Below are 23,393 nucleotides of genomic sequence, written 5' to 3' on the forward strand. Positions count from 1 at the left end.
AATTTGTATTGTAAAATTTGGTTGAATTTTGTGAACACAAATTTTTCAGAAATTTGAAAGAATCTATATGATCTTTCTGCACATTATGTAAAAATCTTCATTCAGGATCCTTAAAGTCTCATATGTTATAAATAATCAGCCTTTTCCCAATTAAAGATTTATTTAAATTGGGTGTAAAAATTAATTTAGACCAATTACAGCAGTCAATTACATTGCTTTATTAAATTCTGCCAGTTTACAAATTAGGAAGTTATTATTATTATTTCTTTATTTATTTTAAGACGGATCTTGGCTCATTGCAACCGCCACCTCCCGAGTTCAAGCAATTCTCCTGCCTCAGCCTCCAGAGTAGCTGGGACTGACAGGCGCGCACCACCATGCCCACCTAATTTTTTGTATTTTTAGTAGAGACGGGGTTTCACTGTGTTAATCAGGATGGTCTTGATTTCCTGATATCGTGATCTGCCCGCTTCGGCCTCCCAAAGTGCTGGGATTACAGGCGTGAGCCACAGCACCAGCCCCCAAAGTCTCATATGTTATAAATGATCAGCCTCTTCTCAATTATTTTATTTAAATTGAGTGTAAAAATTAATTTAGACCAATTACAGCAGCCAATTAAATTACTTTATTAAATTCTGCCACTGTACAAATTAGGCAGTTATAAGTTTTTTTAAGGGAAAGGAGGAGAACAGTGTTCAGAGAGTTAAGCTTCACTGTATGAATCCCACAGGACTTCTAATCACAGTTAAAATGAACCTTGGGTTACTCACGGATTCAAGTTTCTTCCCCGGAGACTCATACTTAAGCTTGAATCAAATTACAAACAAAAGTTATTCTGACAAGAGGGAAATGTAATCCATCAGGGTTCTGGGGCGCCCACGACACTCAGTGGAGCGCAGCTTCCTCTTCACTCCCTAGGAGGGCCCAGCTCCAGGATGGGCAGGAAAGCTGCCCGAAAGGATTCTGAGTGGGCAGACTTCTTAACATCTCCTCTCCTGGTTCCTAGGGTCCACACCCCAAAAATATTCTTCTCTGGGTGAGATTGCGGTGGGTGTGAGGCATGGACCGAGACTGTCAGACCTGGGGTCGGACCGGGCCACTGTCATCAATATACATAAGCCACAAAACTCTTTCCTTAGTAGTGGAAAGCTGCTGGCCTCACCCGTTAGCGTTAAGTGACGTCACATCGTGCCATCCAATCACAAGCCTGCTTTGAAAGAGACTGTTAGGAAGAGGACGCTGTATTGGTAGAGGTTCTCTGTCAATCTCGCAGAAGAATCGCCTCTTTTCTCTTAGCGACGGATGCGTCCTAGCAACAGTCGGCAGAGTTGCTGCGGTTTGTGCCCTTGCGATTTGTTATTCTGAGAGAGGAGAGTCAAACTCCCACCTCCAGCTCTCGAAGGAGCTTTTCCCGAGGGCACTGCGAAGAGGCTCCTTTTCCTTCAGATCAGCAGTATCAGGTAAGGGAAGCTCTGAATGGGAAAGGCGGCGTGGAAAAGAAGTATTTTACTCACTCTTTCAAGGGTATTTGAACACTCGCTGTGTCAGCAATGTGCTAGGTTAGTGGCAGTGAAGACTACAAAAAATACAAGTCTTTCCTTGCTTTCAAAGAGCTTCCAGCCTAGCGAGGGAGACAAAAATAGCAACGAGAGAGCGGTTAACGACACTCTAAGAACTTTGAGGGCATTACTTTCTTGTTCCCATGTTACATATACCCAGTGACTATCATATTGCCTAGCACATAGTAGGAGCTCAATAAACCATGATTGAGTGAGTGAATGAATGAATGAATGCCAAAATAGCCTGATTCTGATTATCCGTCTAGGGGCGGGGGTCAAAGAATAAAAGATTAATGTGGGCTGAAATAGATTACTTCAGGACTATTTAGAAGGGGCTGGAGTAGATAAACAGTGAGGAAGATGAACAGGGAACACAAACTCTTTGAAAGTAAGGACATTGTCTTATTCCCCTAGTGACTAGTTTACCTAGTACCTAAATTGCTGCTCAATACTTTCTCCTTCTTCTTGTGTATGGTGAATGCTAAACGAATTCACAGCAATCTTTTAGGAAGCTCTGAGTTTGAAGCCCCCTGCCTTTGCAGAGACCTGACATAATTACACATAGTATGATTGGAAAGTGTCAGGGAGAACAAGATTGTTTCAGCCTGAGTGACGAAGTCAGGGAGAATTCAGGCTTTGGGGAAAACCTTCCTATTGACCTTGAATGATGAGTAAGATTGAAGCAAGCAGAGAGATGCCTGTATGGTGTGGACAAGAAGCAGCAGGAGGGGTGGGAGGGAAGACCATTCTCCAGAGAGGGAGGTGGGAAAGTCCTGGACTGTTTGGGAATGAATGGAAACCGTACGAGGCTGGAATAGAACTGGAAGGGTTGACACGGTGAGGCAGACTGTGAAGGTATCGAAGGCCATACTTACATGAGTTCGGACTCTATTTTGTTTTGCAAAGTCTGGTGTGTAGACCACCAGTGCAAGACTGTCTCACAGTGCTTTTAAAAATACAGAGTCCCAGGCTCACCCCAGACCTCCAAAATCAAAGGAGGTCCAGGAATGCATTTCAAATGAGCTCCATTTCTACAATCTGGAAGAGAATGCTACTGTGAATGATAGGGACCCACAAAAGTCATTATACAGGGAAGAGACTTGATAAGAGGTGCATTTTTGGAGTGCTCTGAGGTTGGCCTCTTGAGTAGTTGTTCTGGTCAGAACAGAGGCAGAGAGGCTAGTTAAGTGTCCATGATCTAGGGCAGGGGATCCAGGGAGGAGAATCTGTGGATTTTTAAAATTACATATTTATTTTCACTAACCACCGATTGAAATGTATGCAATTGGTAACAAACCACAGTAGTATTCACAGGCCTGTGATTTTGCCGCCAACTCTTTTCATATTACATTATAGAGATTGTAAATATATTATTTATCCTCATCATTACCTCACAATTAAGGTAGTTATTAGAACCACTGCTAGATTTTGTTATTTAATGTGTTAATAAAGAAGTACAAATTATTATGTCATGATTTTTAAAATATTTTAATACCTATATTTCCATATAATCTGTCTTCTTTGTAATTCCATGTTTTTATTTGATGCATGGGCTTCACCAGGCTGCCAAAGGTTCATGGCACAAAACAGGGTTGGAGCTCCAGTTTTGGAGGACGTGTTAAAGACCTGAACCAGAGGAGGCTGTGGGAGAGGAGGGCTTGGAATTCGGGAGATATTTGGAAGGGAGAAGTAATAGGATAGGATCTACTCAAATAAGTGAGTATTCAATCTTGGAAAGTAGTGGAAATAGTTATGGAGGGAAAGAAATGAGAGAATAGACTAATAGACATTGCAGGAATAGTTGTCTCTAGGGGTGGATGTTGTATACTTGCCAAAATATGGCTGAAGGGCCCAGGAGAATCTTGAAGCTTAACCAGGGTCTTAGTGAAGATTTACTGAGAATCAGTAGTTCTTGGAGACACATTTACCAGAGACCCAAGATGTTAGTCTTGGGTTTTATTCTAAATCTTTGTTTGTTTGTTTGTTTTAAAAGATATCGCTGGAGAGGTACCTCACACCTATAATTCCAGCATTTTGGGAGGCCAAGGCAGGAGGATTGCTTGAGGCTAAGAGTTCTAGACCAGCCTGGGCAATGAAGCCAGACCTCATCTCTTAAAAATAAAATAAAAGATAGGGTGCAGTGGCTCATGCCTATAATCCCAGCACTTTGGGAGGCCAAGGCAGGCAGATCACCTGAGATCAGGAGTTCAAGACCAGCCTGACCAAGATGGTGAAACCCCGTCTCTACTAAAAAATAAAACATTGGGCGGACGCAGTGGCTCACGCCTGTAATCCCAGCACTTTGGGAGGCCGAGGCGGGCAGATCACAAGGTCAGGAGATCGAGACCATCCTGACTAACACGGTGAAACCCCGTCTGTACTAAAAATACAAAAAATTAACCAGGCGTGGTGGCAGGCGCCTGTACTCCCAGCTACTCGGGAGGCTGAGGCAGGAGAATGGCGTGAACCCGGGAGGAGGAGCTTGCAGGGAGCCGAGATCGCTCCACTGCACTCCAGCCTGGGCGACAGAGCGAGACTTTGTCTCATAAAATAAATAAATAAATAAATACTAAAAAAATAGATTTAAAAAATGGGCATGGTGGTGGGTGCTTGTAATCCCAACTACTTGGGAGGCTGAGGCAGGAGAATCACTTGAACCCAGGAGGCGGAGGTTACAGTGAGCCAAGATTACGCCATTACACTCCAGCCTGGGTAACAAAGCGAGACTCCGTCTCAATTAAAATAAATAAATAAATACATGAATAAATATAGAAAAATGGAAGGCCAGCATGATGAGCTTGTAAATTATTTGGGAAGAGGAAAGAGAATGATGACCAGCTAGATGAGGTCAGCTAATTGAAGAAGATCTGAGAAGATAAGACTTTTTAAGGAAGACCCCAGTTAAAGAGAAGGTGCCAGTGCTACAAGGCCTTTCATAATCAAGATCTCTTGGCTGGGAATAAGCCACACATACACACAGGCAACAAATGAGAGTATGTAAACAGGTGTGTGTTGTCAACCTAGATAGCAAACAGAGAGGGGGACTCTCTAAAATAAAATGTTTATTTGGGAATATGCATTACAATGGGAAGACACATGCAGTGGTAAACTATATGCATATTCAGGGAGATAAAAGAAGACAAAGGTTTTTAAAGGAAAAATGAGGAGGATTATATCATTGTCTTCAGATAGTTATCCTTGGCTACAGAATCAGTGACAAGGGTGGCACCAGTCTGAGGTTGGACAGGCAGTTCCTGGGCAGATATCCTAGCAGTAGTATTTTGTGTGTGTGTGTAGAGTGGCAATGACCTTTATGCAAGGTTGTGGTTTTGTATAGTCTTTTGTGATAGTTCTTGTTATCTAGCATTTGTGACATACACTCCCTTCATGGCCTTCCCTAGCTCTGTTTGTCAGGGTTTTTAACACAAGTGGCTCCATGCTGATTCTGACAACTTTCACAATGCATTACATGAATAAAGTGAAGAGAGGCAATTAATAGCTGTTTAAATCACTGTATTATGACAATTTAATTTATGTTACTTATGCCTTCATCTATAGTAGTTAACCTCCTGAATAATAGAAGCATCATAAGAGGATACAGTCATGGGCAAGTTGGAGAGTTAGTTTGGAAGCAGATCGTAGACAGCTGTGAATGCAGTGGTCCTCGTAATCAAGTGGTGCACCATCACAGGTTTTGATCTGTTATGCAGGGGACTTACCCAATATACACTTTTGTCAACCTCTAATGTCTCTTGCTGTTAACATAGAATCTAGAAAATGTGACCTTTGTGCATTGATGGCAAAAGGTGTTCTGAAATGGGTAAATTAATTTACAAAGAAAATAAGTAGTTTTAATATCAAAAATATTTTTAATAAAAATGCTTAAACATTTCTAAGTGTTACCTTCCAAAATTTCTATTTTGAAATCCACTCAGCTCTAGTGGTTTGAAAACCAGTCAAAACACAAGCCACTGCGTTAGGCACAACCTTTATTTTAGGAGTAGATGAAATATATATATATATATATTTTTTGAATTGGAATCTCACTCTGTCACCCAGGCTGGAGTGCAGTGGCGTGATCTTGGCTCACCGCAAGCTCCATCCACCTCCTGGGTTCACACCATTCTCCTGTTTCAGCCTCCCTAGTAGCTGAGACTATAGGCGCCCACCACCATGACTGGATAATTTTTTTTTTTTGTATTTTTAAAAGAGACGGGGGTTTCACTGTGTTAGCCAGGATGGTCTTGATCTCCTGACCTCATGATCCGCCCGCCTCAGCCTCCCAAAGTGCTGGGATTACAGGCATGAACCACCGCGCCTGTCCTCTTCTGCTGCTCTTAATAATTACAAATTGATTTCAGCTGGGAACAGAAAAAATGTTATGCACATTTCAAAGTAATCTTAGTAAAGTAGGATTGGGTATTGAAAATTTTTTCATAATCTTTTAATAAGCAACTCAATAGAAAAAGGTTTGTTAAATGTAACACATTCATGAAATATTCAATTAATTTTATGAAAAAAACTTCAGTAAGTCCTGCTATAATTTGAAAGTAATATCTTTTATTGGGAATTTGTTTTTAAAAAGAAAGCTCTACATTAAAAAAAACCTTGAATAAATGTGTTTATTGAAGTTATAGAGTATATTATTCATTTGGTTTCGATACCCCCAATTGAAAGTGATTTATTTTCCATACATAATGCTGGTAGGATTTTTATTATTTACAATTACTAAAATAAACTGCAAAATTTTGCCTGAAACTGAAATACAATATAAGGTGGCTACTCCCAAAGTAACCATTTTCCTTTCAGTTCAGACTATATTCACCTGGCTCACTTCCGCTTATGAATGTTTCTGTCTGTGGTGCCTAGAAATGGAGATATTATGCTTTTTAATGAAGAAGAATTAAGACCCCTAAAAGCCTTTAGAACAACCTGGTCACTAGTACCTGGTCACCAGTCACTAGGTCACTTTGCCCTTAGTCACCAGTCAGTAATTTAGACAGTAATCAATTAACGTTTGTGAAAGTAGTAAATGAGCAGTTCAGGTAAGGCAGCACGCGTTAATGCATGTTCCAATTTTAGTGCCTAATTTGTTGCCGAAAATTTGACTTTGGTTTTCCCTGAAAACTGGAAACTCAAATTATCTACAGAGCATTTAATAGCAGCGTTTGAAAAGAACAGGACACTTGTTTACTTTGATTATTTGGGGGATGATTGTAAACTGATACCTATATTCAAGTTTAATTCTAAGGCAGCGCTTCCTAATTCCTGGAACCTGTGAATATGTTACCATACATGGCAAAGAAGTAAAGTCACAGATGAAATTAAGATCGTGGACCTTAACATAGGGAGATTATCCTGGATTATCTAGGTAGGCCCAATGTAGTCACAAGGGTCCTTAAAAGTGAAAAAGAAATGAGAGGTCAGAGTATGCTATGTAAGAAGGACTTAACTCTCCCTTCTGACTCTGAAGTTGGAAGATGGAGCCACAAACCAAGAAATGCTGGTGGGCTCTAGAGATTGGAAAAGGCAGAAAAGCAGATTCTCTCTTAGAGGCTCTGGAAAGAAAGGAATGCAGCCCTGCTGACTCCCTGGTTTAAGCCAGTGAGACCTGTGTCAGACATCTGAACTACAAAGCTGTAAGATAGTAGATTTGTGTAGTTTTAAGTCACAAAATTTGTGGTAATTTGTTACAGCATTAAGAGAAAAGTAATACAGCATGCATACAGATTATTCCACAGACCATTAGGCAGCAGCCTTTCATTTAGACTGGAAATTCGTAGGCTAAGCATGGCAGAAGGGAAGGAGGACCAAGGAGTTATAAATCTAAGTGTTTTGTTTTTTGTTTTTTGTTTTTTGTTTTTAGTATGTTCACTGTGCTAGTTACAGGGGTTACAAAAATTGGAAAGAAAATATAATCCCCATGCTAACAGAGTTTATAGTCTAGTTTGCAATCTAACTTCATATACCTTCAAATGAACTCCTGAACTTCTCTTTCAAATCTGCTCTTTCCATGGGATCTCCATCTCAATAAATAGCAACTCCATGCTTTCAATTTCTTAGGCAAAATTCATTGATGTTATCCTTCTCATAAGTGATATGTTCAAGTCACCAGTGAATCTTATTGGGTCTACTTAACAAAACATACCCAGAATCCGATCACTTTTCCCATCTCACTTTCACCTCTCTGATCTAAGCACTCTCATCTCTTCCATGGATTTTTAAATGTCTCTCAACTGGATTTCCTGCTTCAGCCTTTTCCTTGTTGCAGTCTTTTTTCAACACAGCAGCCATATTGATCCTTAAATTGTGGGACAGATGGAGTAAAGTAACTTCTCAGCTCAAAGCCATCCAGTACCTCTCCACCTCATTCAGAGTGAAAGCCAAGGTCCTAATACATGACCTAGACCCCTTGGTGGCATATTATATAGTTGTTTCCAATTATATCCTTCCCAGCCATTACCTCCCGTACCTGTAAGAGGATCATACATTCCCACCTACTGCCAATCAGGCAGAGAATCCCTCCCCCATTATCAGGATTGACTTACTTGCTTGGGCCAATAGAATGTCAGCAGGAGGCACAATATGTCAGTGCCAAGGAGAAAGTTAGGAAGCATTATGTAGTTCCGTTAGCTCTCCTGCTTTTTTCTCTGCTGTGAAAGTGGTACATGTGAAATAGGGCCTGCTTCTTCAGCCTGGGTCCCGGAATAAGAAGACTTGCAGCAGCTCATCCACACTACAGTGCATAGCATGAGAAGAAATAAATTTTTGTTATTGTATGTCACTGAGATGTAGGGGTCATTTGTTAGTGCAGCAAAGCTGACTAATATATCCCTATCACCTTTCTGACCAGCTTTGCCTGTAGTCTTTCCCTGACTCTGCTCCAGCCATCATGACCTTCTTGCTGTTTTCTTAAATATGCCAGGCATGATCCTGCCGCAGAACCTTTAAACATACTGTTCCCTCCACCTGAAAATACTCTTCCTCTCCCAGATATCTGTGTTTCTTGCTTTCTCCTTTCTCAAGTCTTTACTCCAATGTCCAATTCCTTTTTTTACCTTATTTTTCTCCTTAGTAGTTCTCACCACTTAAAATACTAATTATATTTTCCTCCTTTATTTGTTCATCTTTCTTCCCCTAGATTGTAAGCTTGCGCAAGGGGTTTTGCCTGTTTTGTTCACTGCTGTATCCCTAACACCTAGGATAGCATCTGGTGCAGCATAGTCACTCAATGTATATATGTGGAATAAATAGTGGTGGTGGTGATGGTGTGTGCGTAGGGTGAGGCTAAGTGGTGTTAAGAGTTTTTCACCATGTTGACCAGGCTGATCTCAAACTCCTGACCTTGTGATCCACCCACCTCGGCCTCCCAAAGTGCTGGGATTACAGCTGTGAGTGCACCACAGCACTCCAGCCTGGGCGACAGAGTAGGCGTCTTGGGGGAGAAAAAAAGGAAAGTTTTTTCCAGTATTTTACATCAAACTAAAACGCAGCTGGGATAGCATATGGAGAAGGAGTACATTGATAAGGAATCTTCTGAAAAAAGGAATAGATGAAAGATTTGAAATATGCTAAGACTGGGAAGTGATATGGAGGACATTTGATAGCCTAAAGAGTTAAATCAGATCCATTCATTGCAGAATATCTTAAAAATAGAAATTGTCAGAATCATAAAATATTGATTAGATAATAAAATCCTGCGTTTTAGCTGAGCGCAGTGGCTCATGCCTGTAATCCCAGCACTTTGGGAGGCCGAGGCTGGTGGATCACCAGGTCAGGAGTTCGAGACCAGCCTGGCCAATATGGTGAAACCCCATCTCTACTAAAAATACAAAAATTAGCCGGGCATGCTGGCACGCGCCTTTAGTCCCAGCTACTTGGGAGGCTGAGGCAGGAGAATTGCTTGAACCCAGGAAGCAGAGGTTGCAGTGAGCTGAGTCCGCGCCGCTGCACTCCAGCCTGGGCGACAGAGTGAGACTCTGTCTCAAAAAAAAAAAAAAATCCTTCCTTCCTGGGTAAAGACAATGATTTAAAATAGTTTCATTTGCAATGAAGCACAGCAGTTAGTTATCACTGAAATCCAAGGGATCATCTAGTACAGAGGGTAAGAATGTGGCTATTAGAGCCAGGCTGCTTGGGCTCACAGCCTGACACCAGTGCCCATTGAGCTCTGTGTCCCTTCAGGAGAGTCACCTGAACCTCTTGGGGCCCCGTTTTCTCATTATAAAATGGAGACGAAGATAATAGTAATAATAAAATGTGGTTATCTAGTATTTAGTAGTACAGTAGGAAATAATTCATTGCATATTTCAAAATTGCTAGAAGAATTGTAATGTTCCGAACACAAAGATAAATGTTTCAGATGATAGATAATCCCAGTTATGCCGATTTGACCATTATACATTGTATACATGTATCAAAATATCACATGTACCCCCAAATATGTACAACTATTATATGTCAATAAAAATGTTTTAATGTGGTTAAGATTAAATTAAAAATACATATAAAGTACTTGGAACTGTGCTTGGCACATAGTAAGCACTTCACGAATGTGAGCTATTATTTTTATTATTTAAAAAATACATAAGAGAAAATCTAAAGCAAAGATGTTTACACAAAAACACAGACACACTCACAGCCACACTTTGGACAAGATTTTGTGATTGAGTATCTAGGAATAAAATAAAACTTTGATATTTTGACCATGGGCTGTGAAATAATAGTCTGTGTTGATTTGTTAAAGTGATACAAACCAGTCAGAGATGATTGAGTTGACTGATGACACTTCATTTCATTAAGTCTTCACAGTCACCTTGTGGGGTGGATTTTATTATTATCCCCATTAAATAGATGAATAAACTGAGACTTAGAGAAGGTAAGTAATTTGCCCATGGTCACTCAGCTGGAAAAAGTAGAGCCTGTTTAAAAACTCTGCTGACCAGGCTCCTGCAGTCACACTCCTAACCATTTAAACAGAACGGGACAAAGGTGAGCATGGCGGAGATGACAAGGATTTGATGTCATGGTGGTGACCTTGGCCAGTGTTGTATCCTGTCAAAATTGATGAGCAGTTCCATGGAAAACTTTTGGAGGCATTCTCTCTGATAGCCCAAATAAGGCCTTAGTGGTTATGTGTTCACATCCTAAGACAAAAGTATGATCTCAATTACGTTAATTTAAAAATTAGATATGCATATGCATGTTGTGGGCCTATCACTCCCAGTGGCCTATCTTGTCTTTGTAGCTGGACTACCTGTTGGAAAGCCCAGCAAAAGGTAGCACAGAGCAGCTACCTGGGATGGGAATTTCAGTGAGATGCAGGGAAGCCAGGTCCTCTGTTGTACTTCCATGGCAGGACCTGTGGCTGAGACTTTGTTCTGGCAGGTCACCACAGTGTGCTTCAGCTGAGTGGCTCCACCAGAACAGTAAGATCTCATCAGTAAGATTGTTGTTGCAATAAACCTTTGTCACAGATCACCCGTTCTAGGAAGATACAGGTTGATTTAGCCCAGGGTGAAACTTAGAAAACATGTTCTTATGTTTATTAAATGATAATGTTTAGTATTTGAAATTGTAAGTTGTTTGCAAACTGTAATAATTTACTAATAATATCATCTCTTTATGCAGCCCAAGCCAGAACCATGGCTCCAAAACGAAAGAAAAAGTCATCACGTCGCAAAAAAAGCCCAAAGCCAATATTAGCTGGTAGGATTATTTCTTCATTGAATGGGATTTTTTTGTGGAGTATTTGTATATATATTAGAAGCAAAATGATTATGGTTTTACATATCAAATTAAATAAAATATTCCTGTGTCATAAAGTCAAATGAATGAGGAATAAGATATATGGAGATTCATTCTTACGGATTAGTCTTTTGACTAATTTCATTATGATACCAATTAAATGCCATATAATGAATGCTGTAGTAAACATATCACTAAGAGATAACAGTGTGAAAGACAATTATTCAGATTTTCTCTAATTATTCACAAGATAGTTTAACTCTTCATTGTATATTTGCACTTATATTTTGTGTTTTGAGGTTTGGTAAAGATTATAATAAACTGGCCGGGCACAGTGGTTCACGCCTGTAATCCCAGCACTTTGGGAGGCTGAGGCGGGTGGATCATGAGGTCAGGAGTTCGAGACCAACCTGACCAACATGGTGAAATCCCGTCTCTATTAAAAAAACAAAAGTTAGCCAGGCGTGGTGGCGCACACCCGTAATCCGAGCTACTCAGGAGGCTGAGGCAGGAGAATCACTTGAACCCCAGAGGCAGAGGTTGCAGTGAGCCGAGATCGTGCCACTGCACTTCAGCCTGGGCGACAGAGCGAGAGTCCATCTCAAAAGAAAAAGAAAACAAGACTATAATAAACTGAGATGTATTTGATTCAAAAATGTAAATTTGACTTCCTTCTATTATATTCTAGCTAGTGAAGACATGGAACCAGTAAATATGGAGAGCATGGGTAAGTGGAAATATAATTTGCAACTTACGTCCTCAATTTTATAATATTTTAATTATGCAGTAAGCAAGCAGGAATACTACAAACTGAAGTGATCAATCAAAATGTACATGGGCTAAAATGATACTATTCTAATTAAAATATAAAATGAAAAATTTTTTAAAGAAAAAATAAGAGTAGAGAATTTCAAACTGAGAAACAAACTTGGACCAAGCAGTTCATTAAAAATTCATTATATGATTATTGAAAGGCCTTTTATAACTATAAAGTGTTATAAGTCTGCAACTTAAGACTTTTATCAGGTAAGTATTTTTTCAAACTTTTGCTCATAGGTAGTTATCTGTATTTCACGCTAAGATGCCACTATTTCAAGGAAAGAGGCTGGTTTTTAAGCAAATAACTAGAACTTAGACAACTAACCTAATGTTGTTCCTACATGGAAAGGCTAAGTAATCTTATTATAACAAGACTTCTTTTGGTGGGATGGAGGGGGAACCTCTCTCTTCGAGTTGACTTAGATGACACACTTCATTTTTAAAAAAGAAAGGAGACAATGAGGGGGACAAGGAGGAAGACTTAAAAGCTCTGTAGGCCACTGTAAAGATTTTGTCTTTTAATCATATGGGATGAGGAAATATTGGTAGTATTTAATCAAAGAGTGACTCCATCTCACATGTTTTTAAAGGGTCAGGTCGTCCTGGCTACTGTGAAGCAAACTGCAGGAGCAAGGACTGAAGCAGAGAGACTAGTTAGGAAGTTTTTCCAACAATCCAGGGAAAAGATGGTGATGACCTGGGTCAGGGCGGTAGAGAGGGGCAGAGGTGTAGAGTGTGGAGGCAGGGAAAAAGTGAGAGAATGTCAGCTAATGTCAGTGGCTCTGTTATCAGCACCCAGCACAGTGCCTGTGGCAGAATATGCTGCCCGATAAGTATTTATTGAGTTAGTGAAACATGGGAGTCGTCTTTAATTTCTTTCTCTCTCTCCCTCCACACCTCCCTACCCCTTCCAAACCACTCTAACTTCTGTGAATTCCACCTCTTTTAAAATATATCTCAAACCCATGTGCTTCGCATTATCTTCCCATCTGCAACCTTAGTCCAAACCTCCGCACTCCTCACATCGTTTAGTTCCCGAGGTTTCTAATTGATATCACTGCTTCCACTCAGTCTCCTTCAGTCCACTGGGCACACAGCAGCCTGACCATGCTTAAACTCGTGTTTCTTGCTTAAACTCCCCCATGGTCTTTCTTTGCCATTGGACACACCTTACAGTGGTCCTGACTCCTGTGCTCAAGTGGTCCTGACCTTGTTTCCTCCTCCTCTTTGCCAACCTACAGCCCATCAGCCCTGCTTAGCACAGAATGTTCCAAATTTATTCCAGCCTCAAGGTCATTGCTTTTGCTGCCCCTGATGCCTAGCTAGATCTTCCCTTTATGCAATTTTCTCTTTCTTATCGTTGAGATCTAGACCACTATCTCACTTCCTGAAGAGATGTTCCTTGACCTCTGTGTCACCTATTACCTTGTTTAATTGCTTTCATAGCACTTAAAATTCTGAAGTTAAAGTACAGTCAATTCTCGTTCCTGGAATCTATACAGTCCCTTTGAATACTGAATTAGCCAATACTGAACTATTACCCCTAGGGGAAACACAGGGTTAGGTTCCTATGAGCCTCTGGTCACATTTTCATTAACTAGTCAATACATAACCTTGTCTTATGTGTATTTCTGTTTAAATACTCCTTATTTAATGTATACTGTTGATCCCTAACACTGAACTCATGGCCAAATCATGGCAAACAGCACTATAACTCATTACTGAATAAATGAATGAGTGAATGAATTGTGTTGTCTCTTGTTCCTGTCTAAATAGACCACCACAGCTACCCTTCTTAGTTCCATCTCTCATCCTGTTTTCTCCCAAATAGCACTTATCACAATTTGTTTTTATTTATTTTTGTTTTTTATTTTTTTTCTTCTTTTTCCATAGAGATGGGTTCTCATTATGTTGCCCAGGCTGTCTTGAACTCCTGGGCTCAAGGGGATCCTCTTGCCTTGGCCTCCCAAAGTGCTGGGATTACAGGTGTGAGCTACCATGCCCAGCCTACAATTTGTATCTATGAGTGTACTTTATTATTTAATATCTGTCTCTCTGTCTAGATTGGATACCCTGGCAGTAGCACCATGCTCTTCACATAGTGGGTGCTCAGTAAATATTTCTTGACTAAATGCATTGACTGGTAAGAAAATCTATGAACCTGATAAAGGGGCGCGGTTTGAGATGTATTCATTGAAAGTAAATGAACTGAAAAATAGGAATATGTTTGCTTAAGGGAAAGAAAAAACTAACCTCAGAACTTTATGGTGAGACAAGTGTAGGTTTTGAGTTAGCATCCCCTTCTCCTCAAGCCTGTCTCTACTCCCAGACTCCCCTCAGGTAGCATCAGGACCCCTCTGACTTCCTCATGGTGGGGCCCTGACTTTGCCAACTGTTACTCAGGGCTGATGGCTGTCATGCTCCAAGAAACTGAGATCTCTTTTTCTAAGAAGGAACCAAAGTATCAATAAGCTAATTAAAAAACTGTCAGTCCTAAGGGCCTCACAGGGCAATGCCCAGAGGTTTCTGGAGAATAAATATAATTTTTACACATAGCTAATATTTGTGGAGCAATGACTTTGTGCCAGGCCCACTCTTCTCATTGCCTTAGCTCTATAAAGTAGGCATTATCATGGCCATTAGAGACATGAAGGTGCTCTGTGACTCCCAAATATTAAATAATGTGTCCAAATTATAATACAACGTAGTGGTATACGAGTTGCCTATTGCTGCTGTAACAAATTGCCACAAACTTAGTGGCTTAAACAATATAAATTTATTATTTAACAGTTCTGGAAATCAAGAGTCCGAAATTACTTTCACTGGGCTAATGTCAAGGTGTCAGCAGGGCTGATTATCTCTGGAGGCCCTGAGGGGTGAATATGTTTCCTTGTCTTTTTCAGCTTCTAGAGGCCACTGTATTTATTGACTCCTGGCCCCTTCCTTCCTCTTCAAAACCAGCAGCATAGCATCTTTGATTCATTCTCTATGACGTCTGTTTCCCTTGTCACATCTCCTTCCTTGACTTTGATCCTCCTGTCGCCCTCTTATAAGGCCCCCTGGGATTACACTGGGCCAATCTCAAAGGCCCAATCATCTCCCCACCTCAAAATCCTTAACCTTCAACATCTGGGATAAATGTTTAAAAAAATGAAAAATAAATAAATAAAAAGAACATAAAAACAAAAACAACACAAAGTAAAGATCCTTAACATAATTATATCTACAAGTCCCTTTTCTTATGTAAGGTAACAATACAGAAGTGTATTAGTCTGTTCTCATGCTTCTAATAAAGACATATCTGAGACTGGGTAATTTATTTGAAAAAAGAGGTTTACTTGACTCACAGTTCTACATGGCTGGGGAGGCTTCACAATCATCGTGGAAGGTGAATGAGGAGCAAAGTCACATCTTACATGGCAGCAGGCAAGACAGCATGTATAGGAAAACTTCCCTTTATAAAACCATCAGGTCTCGTGAGACTTATTCACTATCATGAGAACAGCACAGGAAAGTCCTGCCCCCATGATTCAATTACCTCCCACTGGGCCCCTCCCACTGCACATGGGAATTATTCAAGATGAGATTTGGGTGGGGACATACAAAACCATATTAACAAGTTTCAGGAATTAGACATGAAAATATTAGGGGGACATTATTCTGTTTGCCACAAGTGGTTAATAGCACAGGCTTTGAAATTAGACAGACCTGGTTTAAGTCATAAACTTATTACTTAAAGTCATTTAGTGACTCTATGGCCACAGATGACTTCACTTCCCTGAGCCTCTGCTTCTTCATCTGAAAAGCAAGATGGACTATCTACCTCAAAAGATTGATGTGGAAATTAAATTACTAGTACATGCACATTTCCTTACATAGGACTGTCACAAAGTATGTTTATGTTAACTCTTTGTACTATAAAAAGATACTATAAAGACAGATAAATAGATTAATCCATGAGAATAGAGTCCAAAAATAGATCACATGTTCATGGTCAGTTGATTTTCATCAAAGATGCAAAGGTAATTCAGTGGAGAAGGGATAGTCTTTCCAACAAATGATGCTAGAACAGTTAGATAGTTATAAGTAAGAAAGTGAACTCAATCCATACATCACACCATATACAAAAATTAACTCAAAATGAATCATAGACCTAAAAGTAAAACCAAATATTCTAAAACTTCTAGAAGAAAACATAGGAGAAAATCTTTGTGACCTTGGAGTTGGCAAAGATTTCCCAGATATGACACCCACAGCCAAAATCCCAAGAAATCTTAAAGCTTTCTTAAGATTTTCTTTTTTAAAATCTTAAAGATTTTTTTCTTTTATGGAATACTTGCCAGCAATGGAATGAACCATTGCTACATTCAACAATACGAATGAATCTCAAAAATAATTATGCTAAGTGAAAGAAGATAAACAAAAAGAGTACATTTATAAATATTCCAGAAAAAAGCAAACTAATCTATAGTGACAAGAAAACAGCTTAGTGGTTACTTGGGGTTACTTGGGGGTGAAGGAGGTGTATTGGAAGGCAGGGGCAGGAGGAAACATTTGGGTCTTATGGATATGTTCTTTATCTTGATTGTGGTAATGGCTTCATGGGGTATGTGCAGATATTTATCAAATTGTACATATTGTATGCAGTTTATCATTTGTCAATTATAACTCAGCAAAGCTGTTTTTAAAAAAAACTAGATAGCAACCAAGATGTTTAAAAAAAAAGAATGTGTAGTTGAAATGTATGAGGGTTATTTTAAATAACATTCATTATGTAGGACAATATATGTGTAACCTATGATTTATATTGAATAATCTTCTATTGTGTGCACACAATAAGATTCTGAGGCATGAATTGTGTAGAGCTTGAGTCTGCCTTTGGTTCCTGCTAGGTGAATAACTGCCATTCACTGGATCCTATGGAACGTCATCTCTGTTCCCTCCTTGTCTATGTGTGGAGAAGCAGGACCCTCTCCATGGCTCTTTTGTGTCCACATAGAGAGAAAGCATAACATAGTAGAGTTCAGGGACCTTGGTTTTGATCCCAGTACCACCACTTTCAACTCCCAGAGGCTGACCTCGGTCATGTTATTGAACTCTGTGGCCCTCAGTTTTCTCGGCTAAAAAAAATGGAGACAATTATAGTAACCACCTCTGAATGTTGTTGTGAAGACTAAATGAGTTAATAATACACATAAAGTGCTTAAAACTGTGCCTGGCAGCAGTAGGTGCACCATAGAAGTGCCCTTGCAGACATTGTCCTTGTGATTGGCACTCCTGGCCTCAGTCAGCTTCAGAAGGCCCTGAAGGGGCCTTCTCTGCACCAACACTTGTCTCACACTCCTTGGAGCAACCAGCCTCCCACTCTTCTCAAGCCTCCAGTGAGCCCATCTCCTTGCTGATCACAGTAGCCTCATTGCTGTAGCCTATGGTGCTGTCCTCAGTGTGTGCCTCAAAGCCTACCCAATAGCAGTTGTTTTATAGTATTTGGCTGGTGACCCTGTGGGGTGGCCAGAAGCATCAGGCCTTGCCCTGTTTGGGTTCTCATGGTGATGGAGCGTTATGGTATTGGACTATAGAAGTTTTGTGTGATCTGTTGGCTGCCAGTTATCTGCAGTTATCACTGATTGCCAACTTGAACCAGAAACAGTCCACTAGTTTTACTGACTTCTAGATAAAGGAATGTTAGATCCTATAGTAGAGTTGCCTTGAAAAAGTCCAATTAGTGTGAAAGGATCATTTTTTGTGTGTGTGAAATATATCAAGCCAGGAGAATTTGAAGTGTGTGTTTAGTAGGGGCAGATAACACAGAAAACAATCTTTGGTGCTGTCTTTCCAGTGTCGTGGATGGTAGAAAGCTTTCTGGTTTTCCTGAATGCTTCTGTTTATGAGGGACAGCTGCCTTCTTTTCTACACTAGCACAGTGTGAGTCTCACAGTCCCACCTTGTGGTTTTCTCAGGCAGAACTATAGAACTTTTATTACACATTCGACACACAAATGCAGTCTGTTTGCAGAGGAGCACTTGATTTGAATCAAGTCAACAGTTACTTACTGAGCATCTCATAGGTGCCAGGTGTTATGGTTAGTCTTTTGAGGGAGATAAAAGTGTATAATTTGTCCTTCATTCATGAACAACTTGAATTCCCAATGTCAGGCGAACTGACTGCAGTTAGAAATATACTTTCACATATAATCAGTGTTATGCATACAGTTATTTAAAACCTCCAAATTACCTGAATTATTGTACCATAGAGCCCCTGGGGTGGTGGAAAATATTTCTATTTGAAAATAAGCTCAAAATTCCAACATGAGAGGCCACATACACTTTTCCCCTTGCTGGAACATCTGTTGAGCAGTTGGAGGGAGGATGGCCTGACATCCAGGGGCGTGAGTGCTGGAGGAGATGGGAGTGGATCCTGGGAGCTGGGAAGAGAGTCCTGGGGGCAGATGCAGCGCTGAGACTGTGTGGCTGATGATAGTGATACGAAAGGTAAGAAAACAGGAAGAAGGCTTGAGAAAGGGAAGGGCAGCAGGCAAAATGCTCCTTTGTCCTCTAGTGTCCACCCTCCTGGGGCATGCTGCTGCTGAGGACTGGCCTGGGGTGCAAAGAAAGCATGGGAAGACCAGGGATGGAAGCCTCTTGAACCTCTCCTCTCTCCTCTTCTGAGAGCAATACTGGGACTGGCAGCCAGATGGGAGGAAAGGGATTCCCTGCCCACTTTCCTGTGTCCAAGGGTTTATTAATACAACCGAGAAGTCACTATTTGAAAAATGTGAGGAATTGAGTAACAGTAAGTTTGACTGTGAAAAAGAGAAGCCCTAAAGAACAGAGATCCCTATATAGGCTCAAGGCTCAAGGGAAGGTTTCTTTTCCCTCCCCTCCCCTCCCCTCCCCTCCCCTCCCCTTCCCTTCCCTTCTCTTTTCTACAGAGTCTCGCTCTATCACCCAGGCTGGAGTGCAGTGGTGTGATCTCGGCTCACTGCAACCTCCGCCTCCCAGGTTCACGCCATTCTTCTGCCTCAGCCTCCGGAGTAGCTGGACTACAGGCACATGCCACCATGCCTGGCTAATTTTTTGTATTTTTAGTGGAGATGGGGTTTCACTGTGTTAGCCAGGATGGTCTCGAGCTCCTGACCTCGTGATCCACCTGCCTTGATCAGCCCTAAGGGAAGGTTTCTTCAAAATGAGAGACCATTGAGCAAATCTGCATGCTGAGGGAAAGTGGCATGGAAGTAAGAAAAGCTGAAAGGAAAGGAATAGATTATGGGGCCCTGGGGCTGAGGAGGGCAGGTCCTCTGAGTGCATAAGGGCAGAAAGGTGGTGCCCATTTTAATTAGCAGGTGGGCAGGGCTGCAGGACCCGGCAGGATTCAGTGCTATTCAGACCCTGTTTTCTCTGTGAAATAGAAAGCCAGTCACCTGGTAAGAGAGAGCAGCAGGGGAGAGGGTGAGGTTGGGGTGTTTTAGGAAAGCAATACAGGCTGAAAGCCTAAACAAGTGGTCATACCTTCCAACCAATAATTTCACTTTTTAAATCTATCCCAAGAAAATAATTTGAAATGCAATAAAAATTTATAAACTAGATATTTGTTTGTAGAATTATTTACAATAATTGGAAACAAGCAAGAAAAGAAATTAGAATGCTTACCAACACGAGAATGGTTTAAAATTATGCTATAGAACTCAATTCATCTAAAATAATGTTTTAGACAGATTACTTAATGTCATTGTAAAATACTTGTGACATAATGGTAAATATTAAAAGCAGTATTTAGAAGTTCATATGAGGTATATTTGGAGTGACTAGAAGAAAATAAAGCAAAAAGTATATATTTTTTTATTATACTTTAAGTTCTAGGGTACATGTGCACAACGTGCAGGTTTGTTACATAGGTATACTTGTGCCGTGTTGGTGTGCTGCCCCCATCAACTTGTCAGCACCCATCAACTTGTCATTTACATCAGGTGTAACTCCCAATGCCATCCCTCCACCCTCCCCCCTCCCCATAATAGGCCCTGGTGTGTGATGTTCCCCTTCCAGAGTCCAAGTGATCTCATTGTTCAATTCCCACTTATGAATGAGAACATGCAGTGTTTGGTTTTCTGTTCTTGTGATAGTTTGCTGAGAATGATGGTTTCCAGCTGCATCCATGCCCCTACAAAGGACATGAACTCATCCTTTTCATGGCTGCATAGTATTCCATGGTGTATATGTGCCACATTTTCTTAATCCAGTCTGTCACTGATGGACATTTGGGTTGATTCCAAGTCTTTGCTATTGTGAATAGTGCCGCAATAAACATACATGTGCGTGTGTCTTTATAGCAGCATGATTTATAATCCTTTGGGTATATCCCCAGTAATGGGATGGCTGGGTCATATAGTATTTCTAGTTCTAGATCCTTGAGGAATCGCCATACTGTTTTCCACAACGGTTGAACCAGTTTACAATCCCACCAACCATGTAAAAGTGTTCCTATTTCTCCACATCCTCTCCAGCACCTGTTGTTTCCTGACTTTTTAATGATTGCCATTCTAACTGGTGTGAGATGGTATCTCATTGTGGTTTGATTTGCATTTCTCTGATGGCGAGTGATTATGAGCATTTTTTCATGTGTCTGTTGGCTGTATGCATGTCTTCTTTTGAGAAATGTCTGTTCATATCCTTTGCCCACTTTTTGATGGGGTTGTTTTTTTCTCATAAATTTGTTTGAGTTCTTTGTAGGTTTTGGATATTAGCCCTTTGTCAGATGAGTAGATTGCAAAAATTTTCTCCCACTCTGTAGGTTGCCTGTTCACTCTGATGGTAGTTTCTTTTGCTGTGCAGAAGCTCTTTAGTTTAATTAGATCCCATTTGTCAATTTTGGCTTTTGTTGCCATTGCTTTTGGTGTTTTAGACATGAAGTCCCTGCCCATGCCTATGTCCTGAATGGTATTACCTAGGTTTTCTTCTAGGGTTTTTATGGTTTTAGGTCTAACATTTAAGTGTCTAATCCATTTTGAATTAATTTTTGTATAAGGAGTAAGGAAAGGATCCAGTTTCAGCTTTCTACTTATGGCTAGCCAATTAGAAAAGAATTTTCAACCCAGAATTTCATATCCAGCCAAACGAAGGAAAATATTAATAGAGGTTTTTCTTCTTGAGAGGTAGTATTATGGGACATTGTTATTTTCTTATTTTTTAGAAAATGTTTTTGGCATTTAAAAAATAATGGATATATTTACTTTAAATACAAGAATAATAATTTTAAAGTCTTAAAATTTTAACCAAGATCATTATTAAAACCAAGCAATTGCATGTTTTCTAATGCTAATATTTTAAGTGGTCATATTTAATGTTTACATTCCACTTTGTCTTTCCTAGGTCATCCAGAAATTTATCCTTTAGTATTAACCACCAAGACCCAGGAAATATTTAACTGCCGAATAGATGAAGATATCACAGATGAACAACCTTATAAGCTTATCAATAAAGAGGATATTTTTGAGGACCTGCGCAACAGAGCTGCAGTATCTGATTTCCACCCAGTCAAAAAAATTGTCCAGGTAAGCACAATATCCCTCTTCATTTTCAGTCCTACCTCAAGAAGTTCCTGGTACATAATAACAAAAGTTGGAGAGGTTGTTGGTTCAAATCTGGCCCCATTGCTTTGGGCAAGTGCTAGCTTGCCCACCCCTGCGTGGGAATCCTGTTTGATGATCCTCTGTGAAAAGCAAAATTCCATCAATGACTTGTTATCTAATCCCACACCCAGAAAAAGTCATCCTTGCCCAGTTTTTGTTTTGTTTTGGTTTGGTTTTTGAGACAGGGTTTCACCCCTGTCTCCCAGGCTAAAGACGCAATCATGGTTCACTGCAACCTCCGCCTCCCAGGCTCAAGCAATCCTCACATCTCAGCCTCCTGAGTAACTGGGACCACAGGCACAGGCCACCATGCCCGACTAATTGTTGTTTTTGTCGAGACAGGGTTTTGCCTCGTTGCCCAGGCTGGTGTTGAACTCCTGAGCTCAAGTGATCTGCCCGCCTTGGCCTTCCAAAATGCTGGGATTGCAGGCATGAGCCACCATGCTCCGCCTTTGCCCAGTTTTAACTAGAATATGAATCTATCCTTATTTTCCACTTTAATTGTTTAATTCATAATTTTGGTTCTGATTTATCTCTAAGCATGCTACAGAGCACAATACCAAACAAAAACTGCTTTTTTTTTTTTTTCCTGTTAGAAGTAAAAGTGCATGTAAATTTCCCTGGATGCATTATATTTTTAAGAGCTTTTTAAAGTTAATAAAATAATTTTGCATTTTGATGTTATCAGCCATAGATTAGCACAACGGTTATCTTCTATAATTGGTTGATTAGAGAAATATGAATTTTGTGTTAGTGTCAAAATAAACCAAGTGACCACTGAACATTAACTTCCTCTCTCAATTATATTTTTGTAGGAATATCCTGGAAATGAGCTTCTGCTTGTTTATGACAAAGACTTCAAATATGGACTTAACTTTTATCTTATTGGAACTGAAGAGGGCAAAGAAAACTATTTAAATGTGAGCAAACCCCAAGGCCTTGTAATTTGTTTGTTTTTGTTGTGGTTGTGTTTGTTTTTGATACAGGCTCTTGCTCTGTCACCCAGGCTGGAGTGCAGTGGCACAATCATGGTCACTGCAACGTGAACCTCCCAGGCCCAAGTGATCCTCCCACCTCAGCCCCCCAAGTAGCTGGGACTACAGGCGTGCACCACCACGTCCAGCTAATTTTGTTTATTTTTTGTAGAGATGAGGTCTCACTATGTTGCCCAGGCTGGGCAATTTGTTGATTAGCAGAAGGAAGCGGAAGCGGTACCTCTGAAGGATCCCTAAATATAGTGATTATTATTCTTGTTTAGTTTGGTTTCTTTGGGACCCAGATCAGGTTCTGGCACCTAGAATAAGTAAGTAGTAAATGGGGGATGAACTAAATCAAGTATCTCAGGGTAACAGATTTGCCCTTCATTGACATCGTGAGAGAGGAAACAGTGAATCTGGAGTACTGCTTTCCTAGTTCTCTTCTTGCCATCTCCACAACTTTGAGTAAGTTACTGAGCCTCTCATCTGTAAAATGGTGACACCATTATTGCACATTTCCTGGGCTTTCATGAGGATTCATATAGGTAAAGCCCTTTGTTCAAGGTGTGCAAGAAAGGTAACAGATGTATGAGACTCTCTTTCTGATCTTCCATCCCTGTTTGGTCAAATTGAAGGAAGCAATTTGGGAGGTTTGGTTAAATTGT

The 23,393-nt window shown here is 40.4% G+C and overlaps 1 protein-coding gene across 1 annotated transcript in view; it reads left to right on the forward strand.

Annotated features, from left to right (window-relative positions):
* Positions 1-1,289: 1,289 nt before the first annotated feature.
* WDR63 (WD repeat domain 63) overlaps positions 1,290-23,393 on the forward strand; it is a 74,568-nt gene continuing 52,464 nt past the window's right edge. Inside the window, exons 1-5 of the mRNA XM_025401514.1 lie at positions 1,290-1,460; positions 11,190-11,267; positions 11,995-12,033; positions 21,492-21,673; positions 22,567-22,671. Coding sequence (XP_025257299.1) covers positions 11,204-11,267; positions 11,995-12,033; positions 21,492-21,673; positions 22,567-22,671 — 390 coding nt within the window. The 5' untranslated portion in view covers positions 1,290-1,460; positions 11,190-11,203. The remainder of the gene's footprint in view (positions 1,461-11,189; positions 11,268-11,994; positions 12,034-21,491; positions 21,674-22,566; positions 22,672-23,393) is intronic.

This window comes from Theropithecus gelada, chromosome 1 (genome assembly GCF_003255815.1).
Source record: "Theropithecus gelada isolate Dixy chromosome 1, Tgel_1.0, whole genome shotgun sequence".
NCBI classification, from domain to species: domain Eukaryota; kingdom Metazoa; phylum Chordata; class Mammalia; order Primates; family Cercopithecidae; genus Theropithecus; species Theropithecus gelada.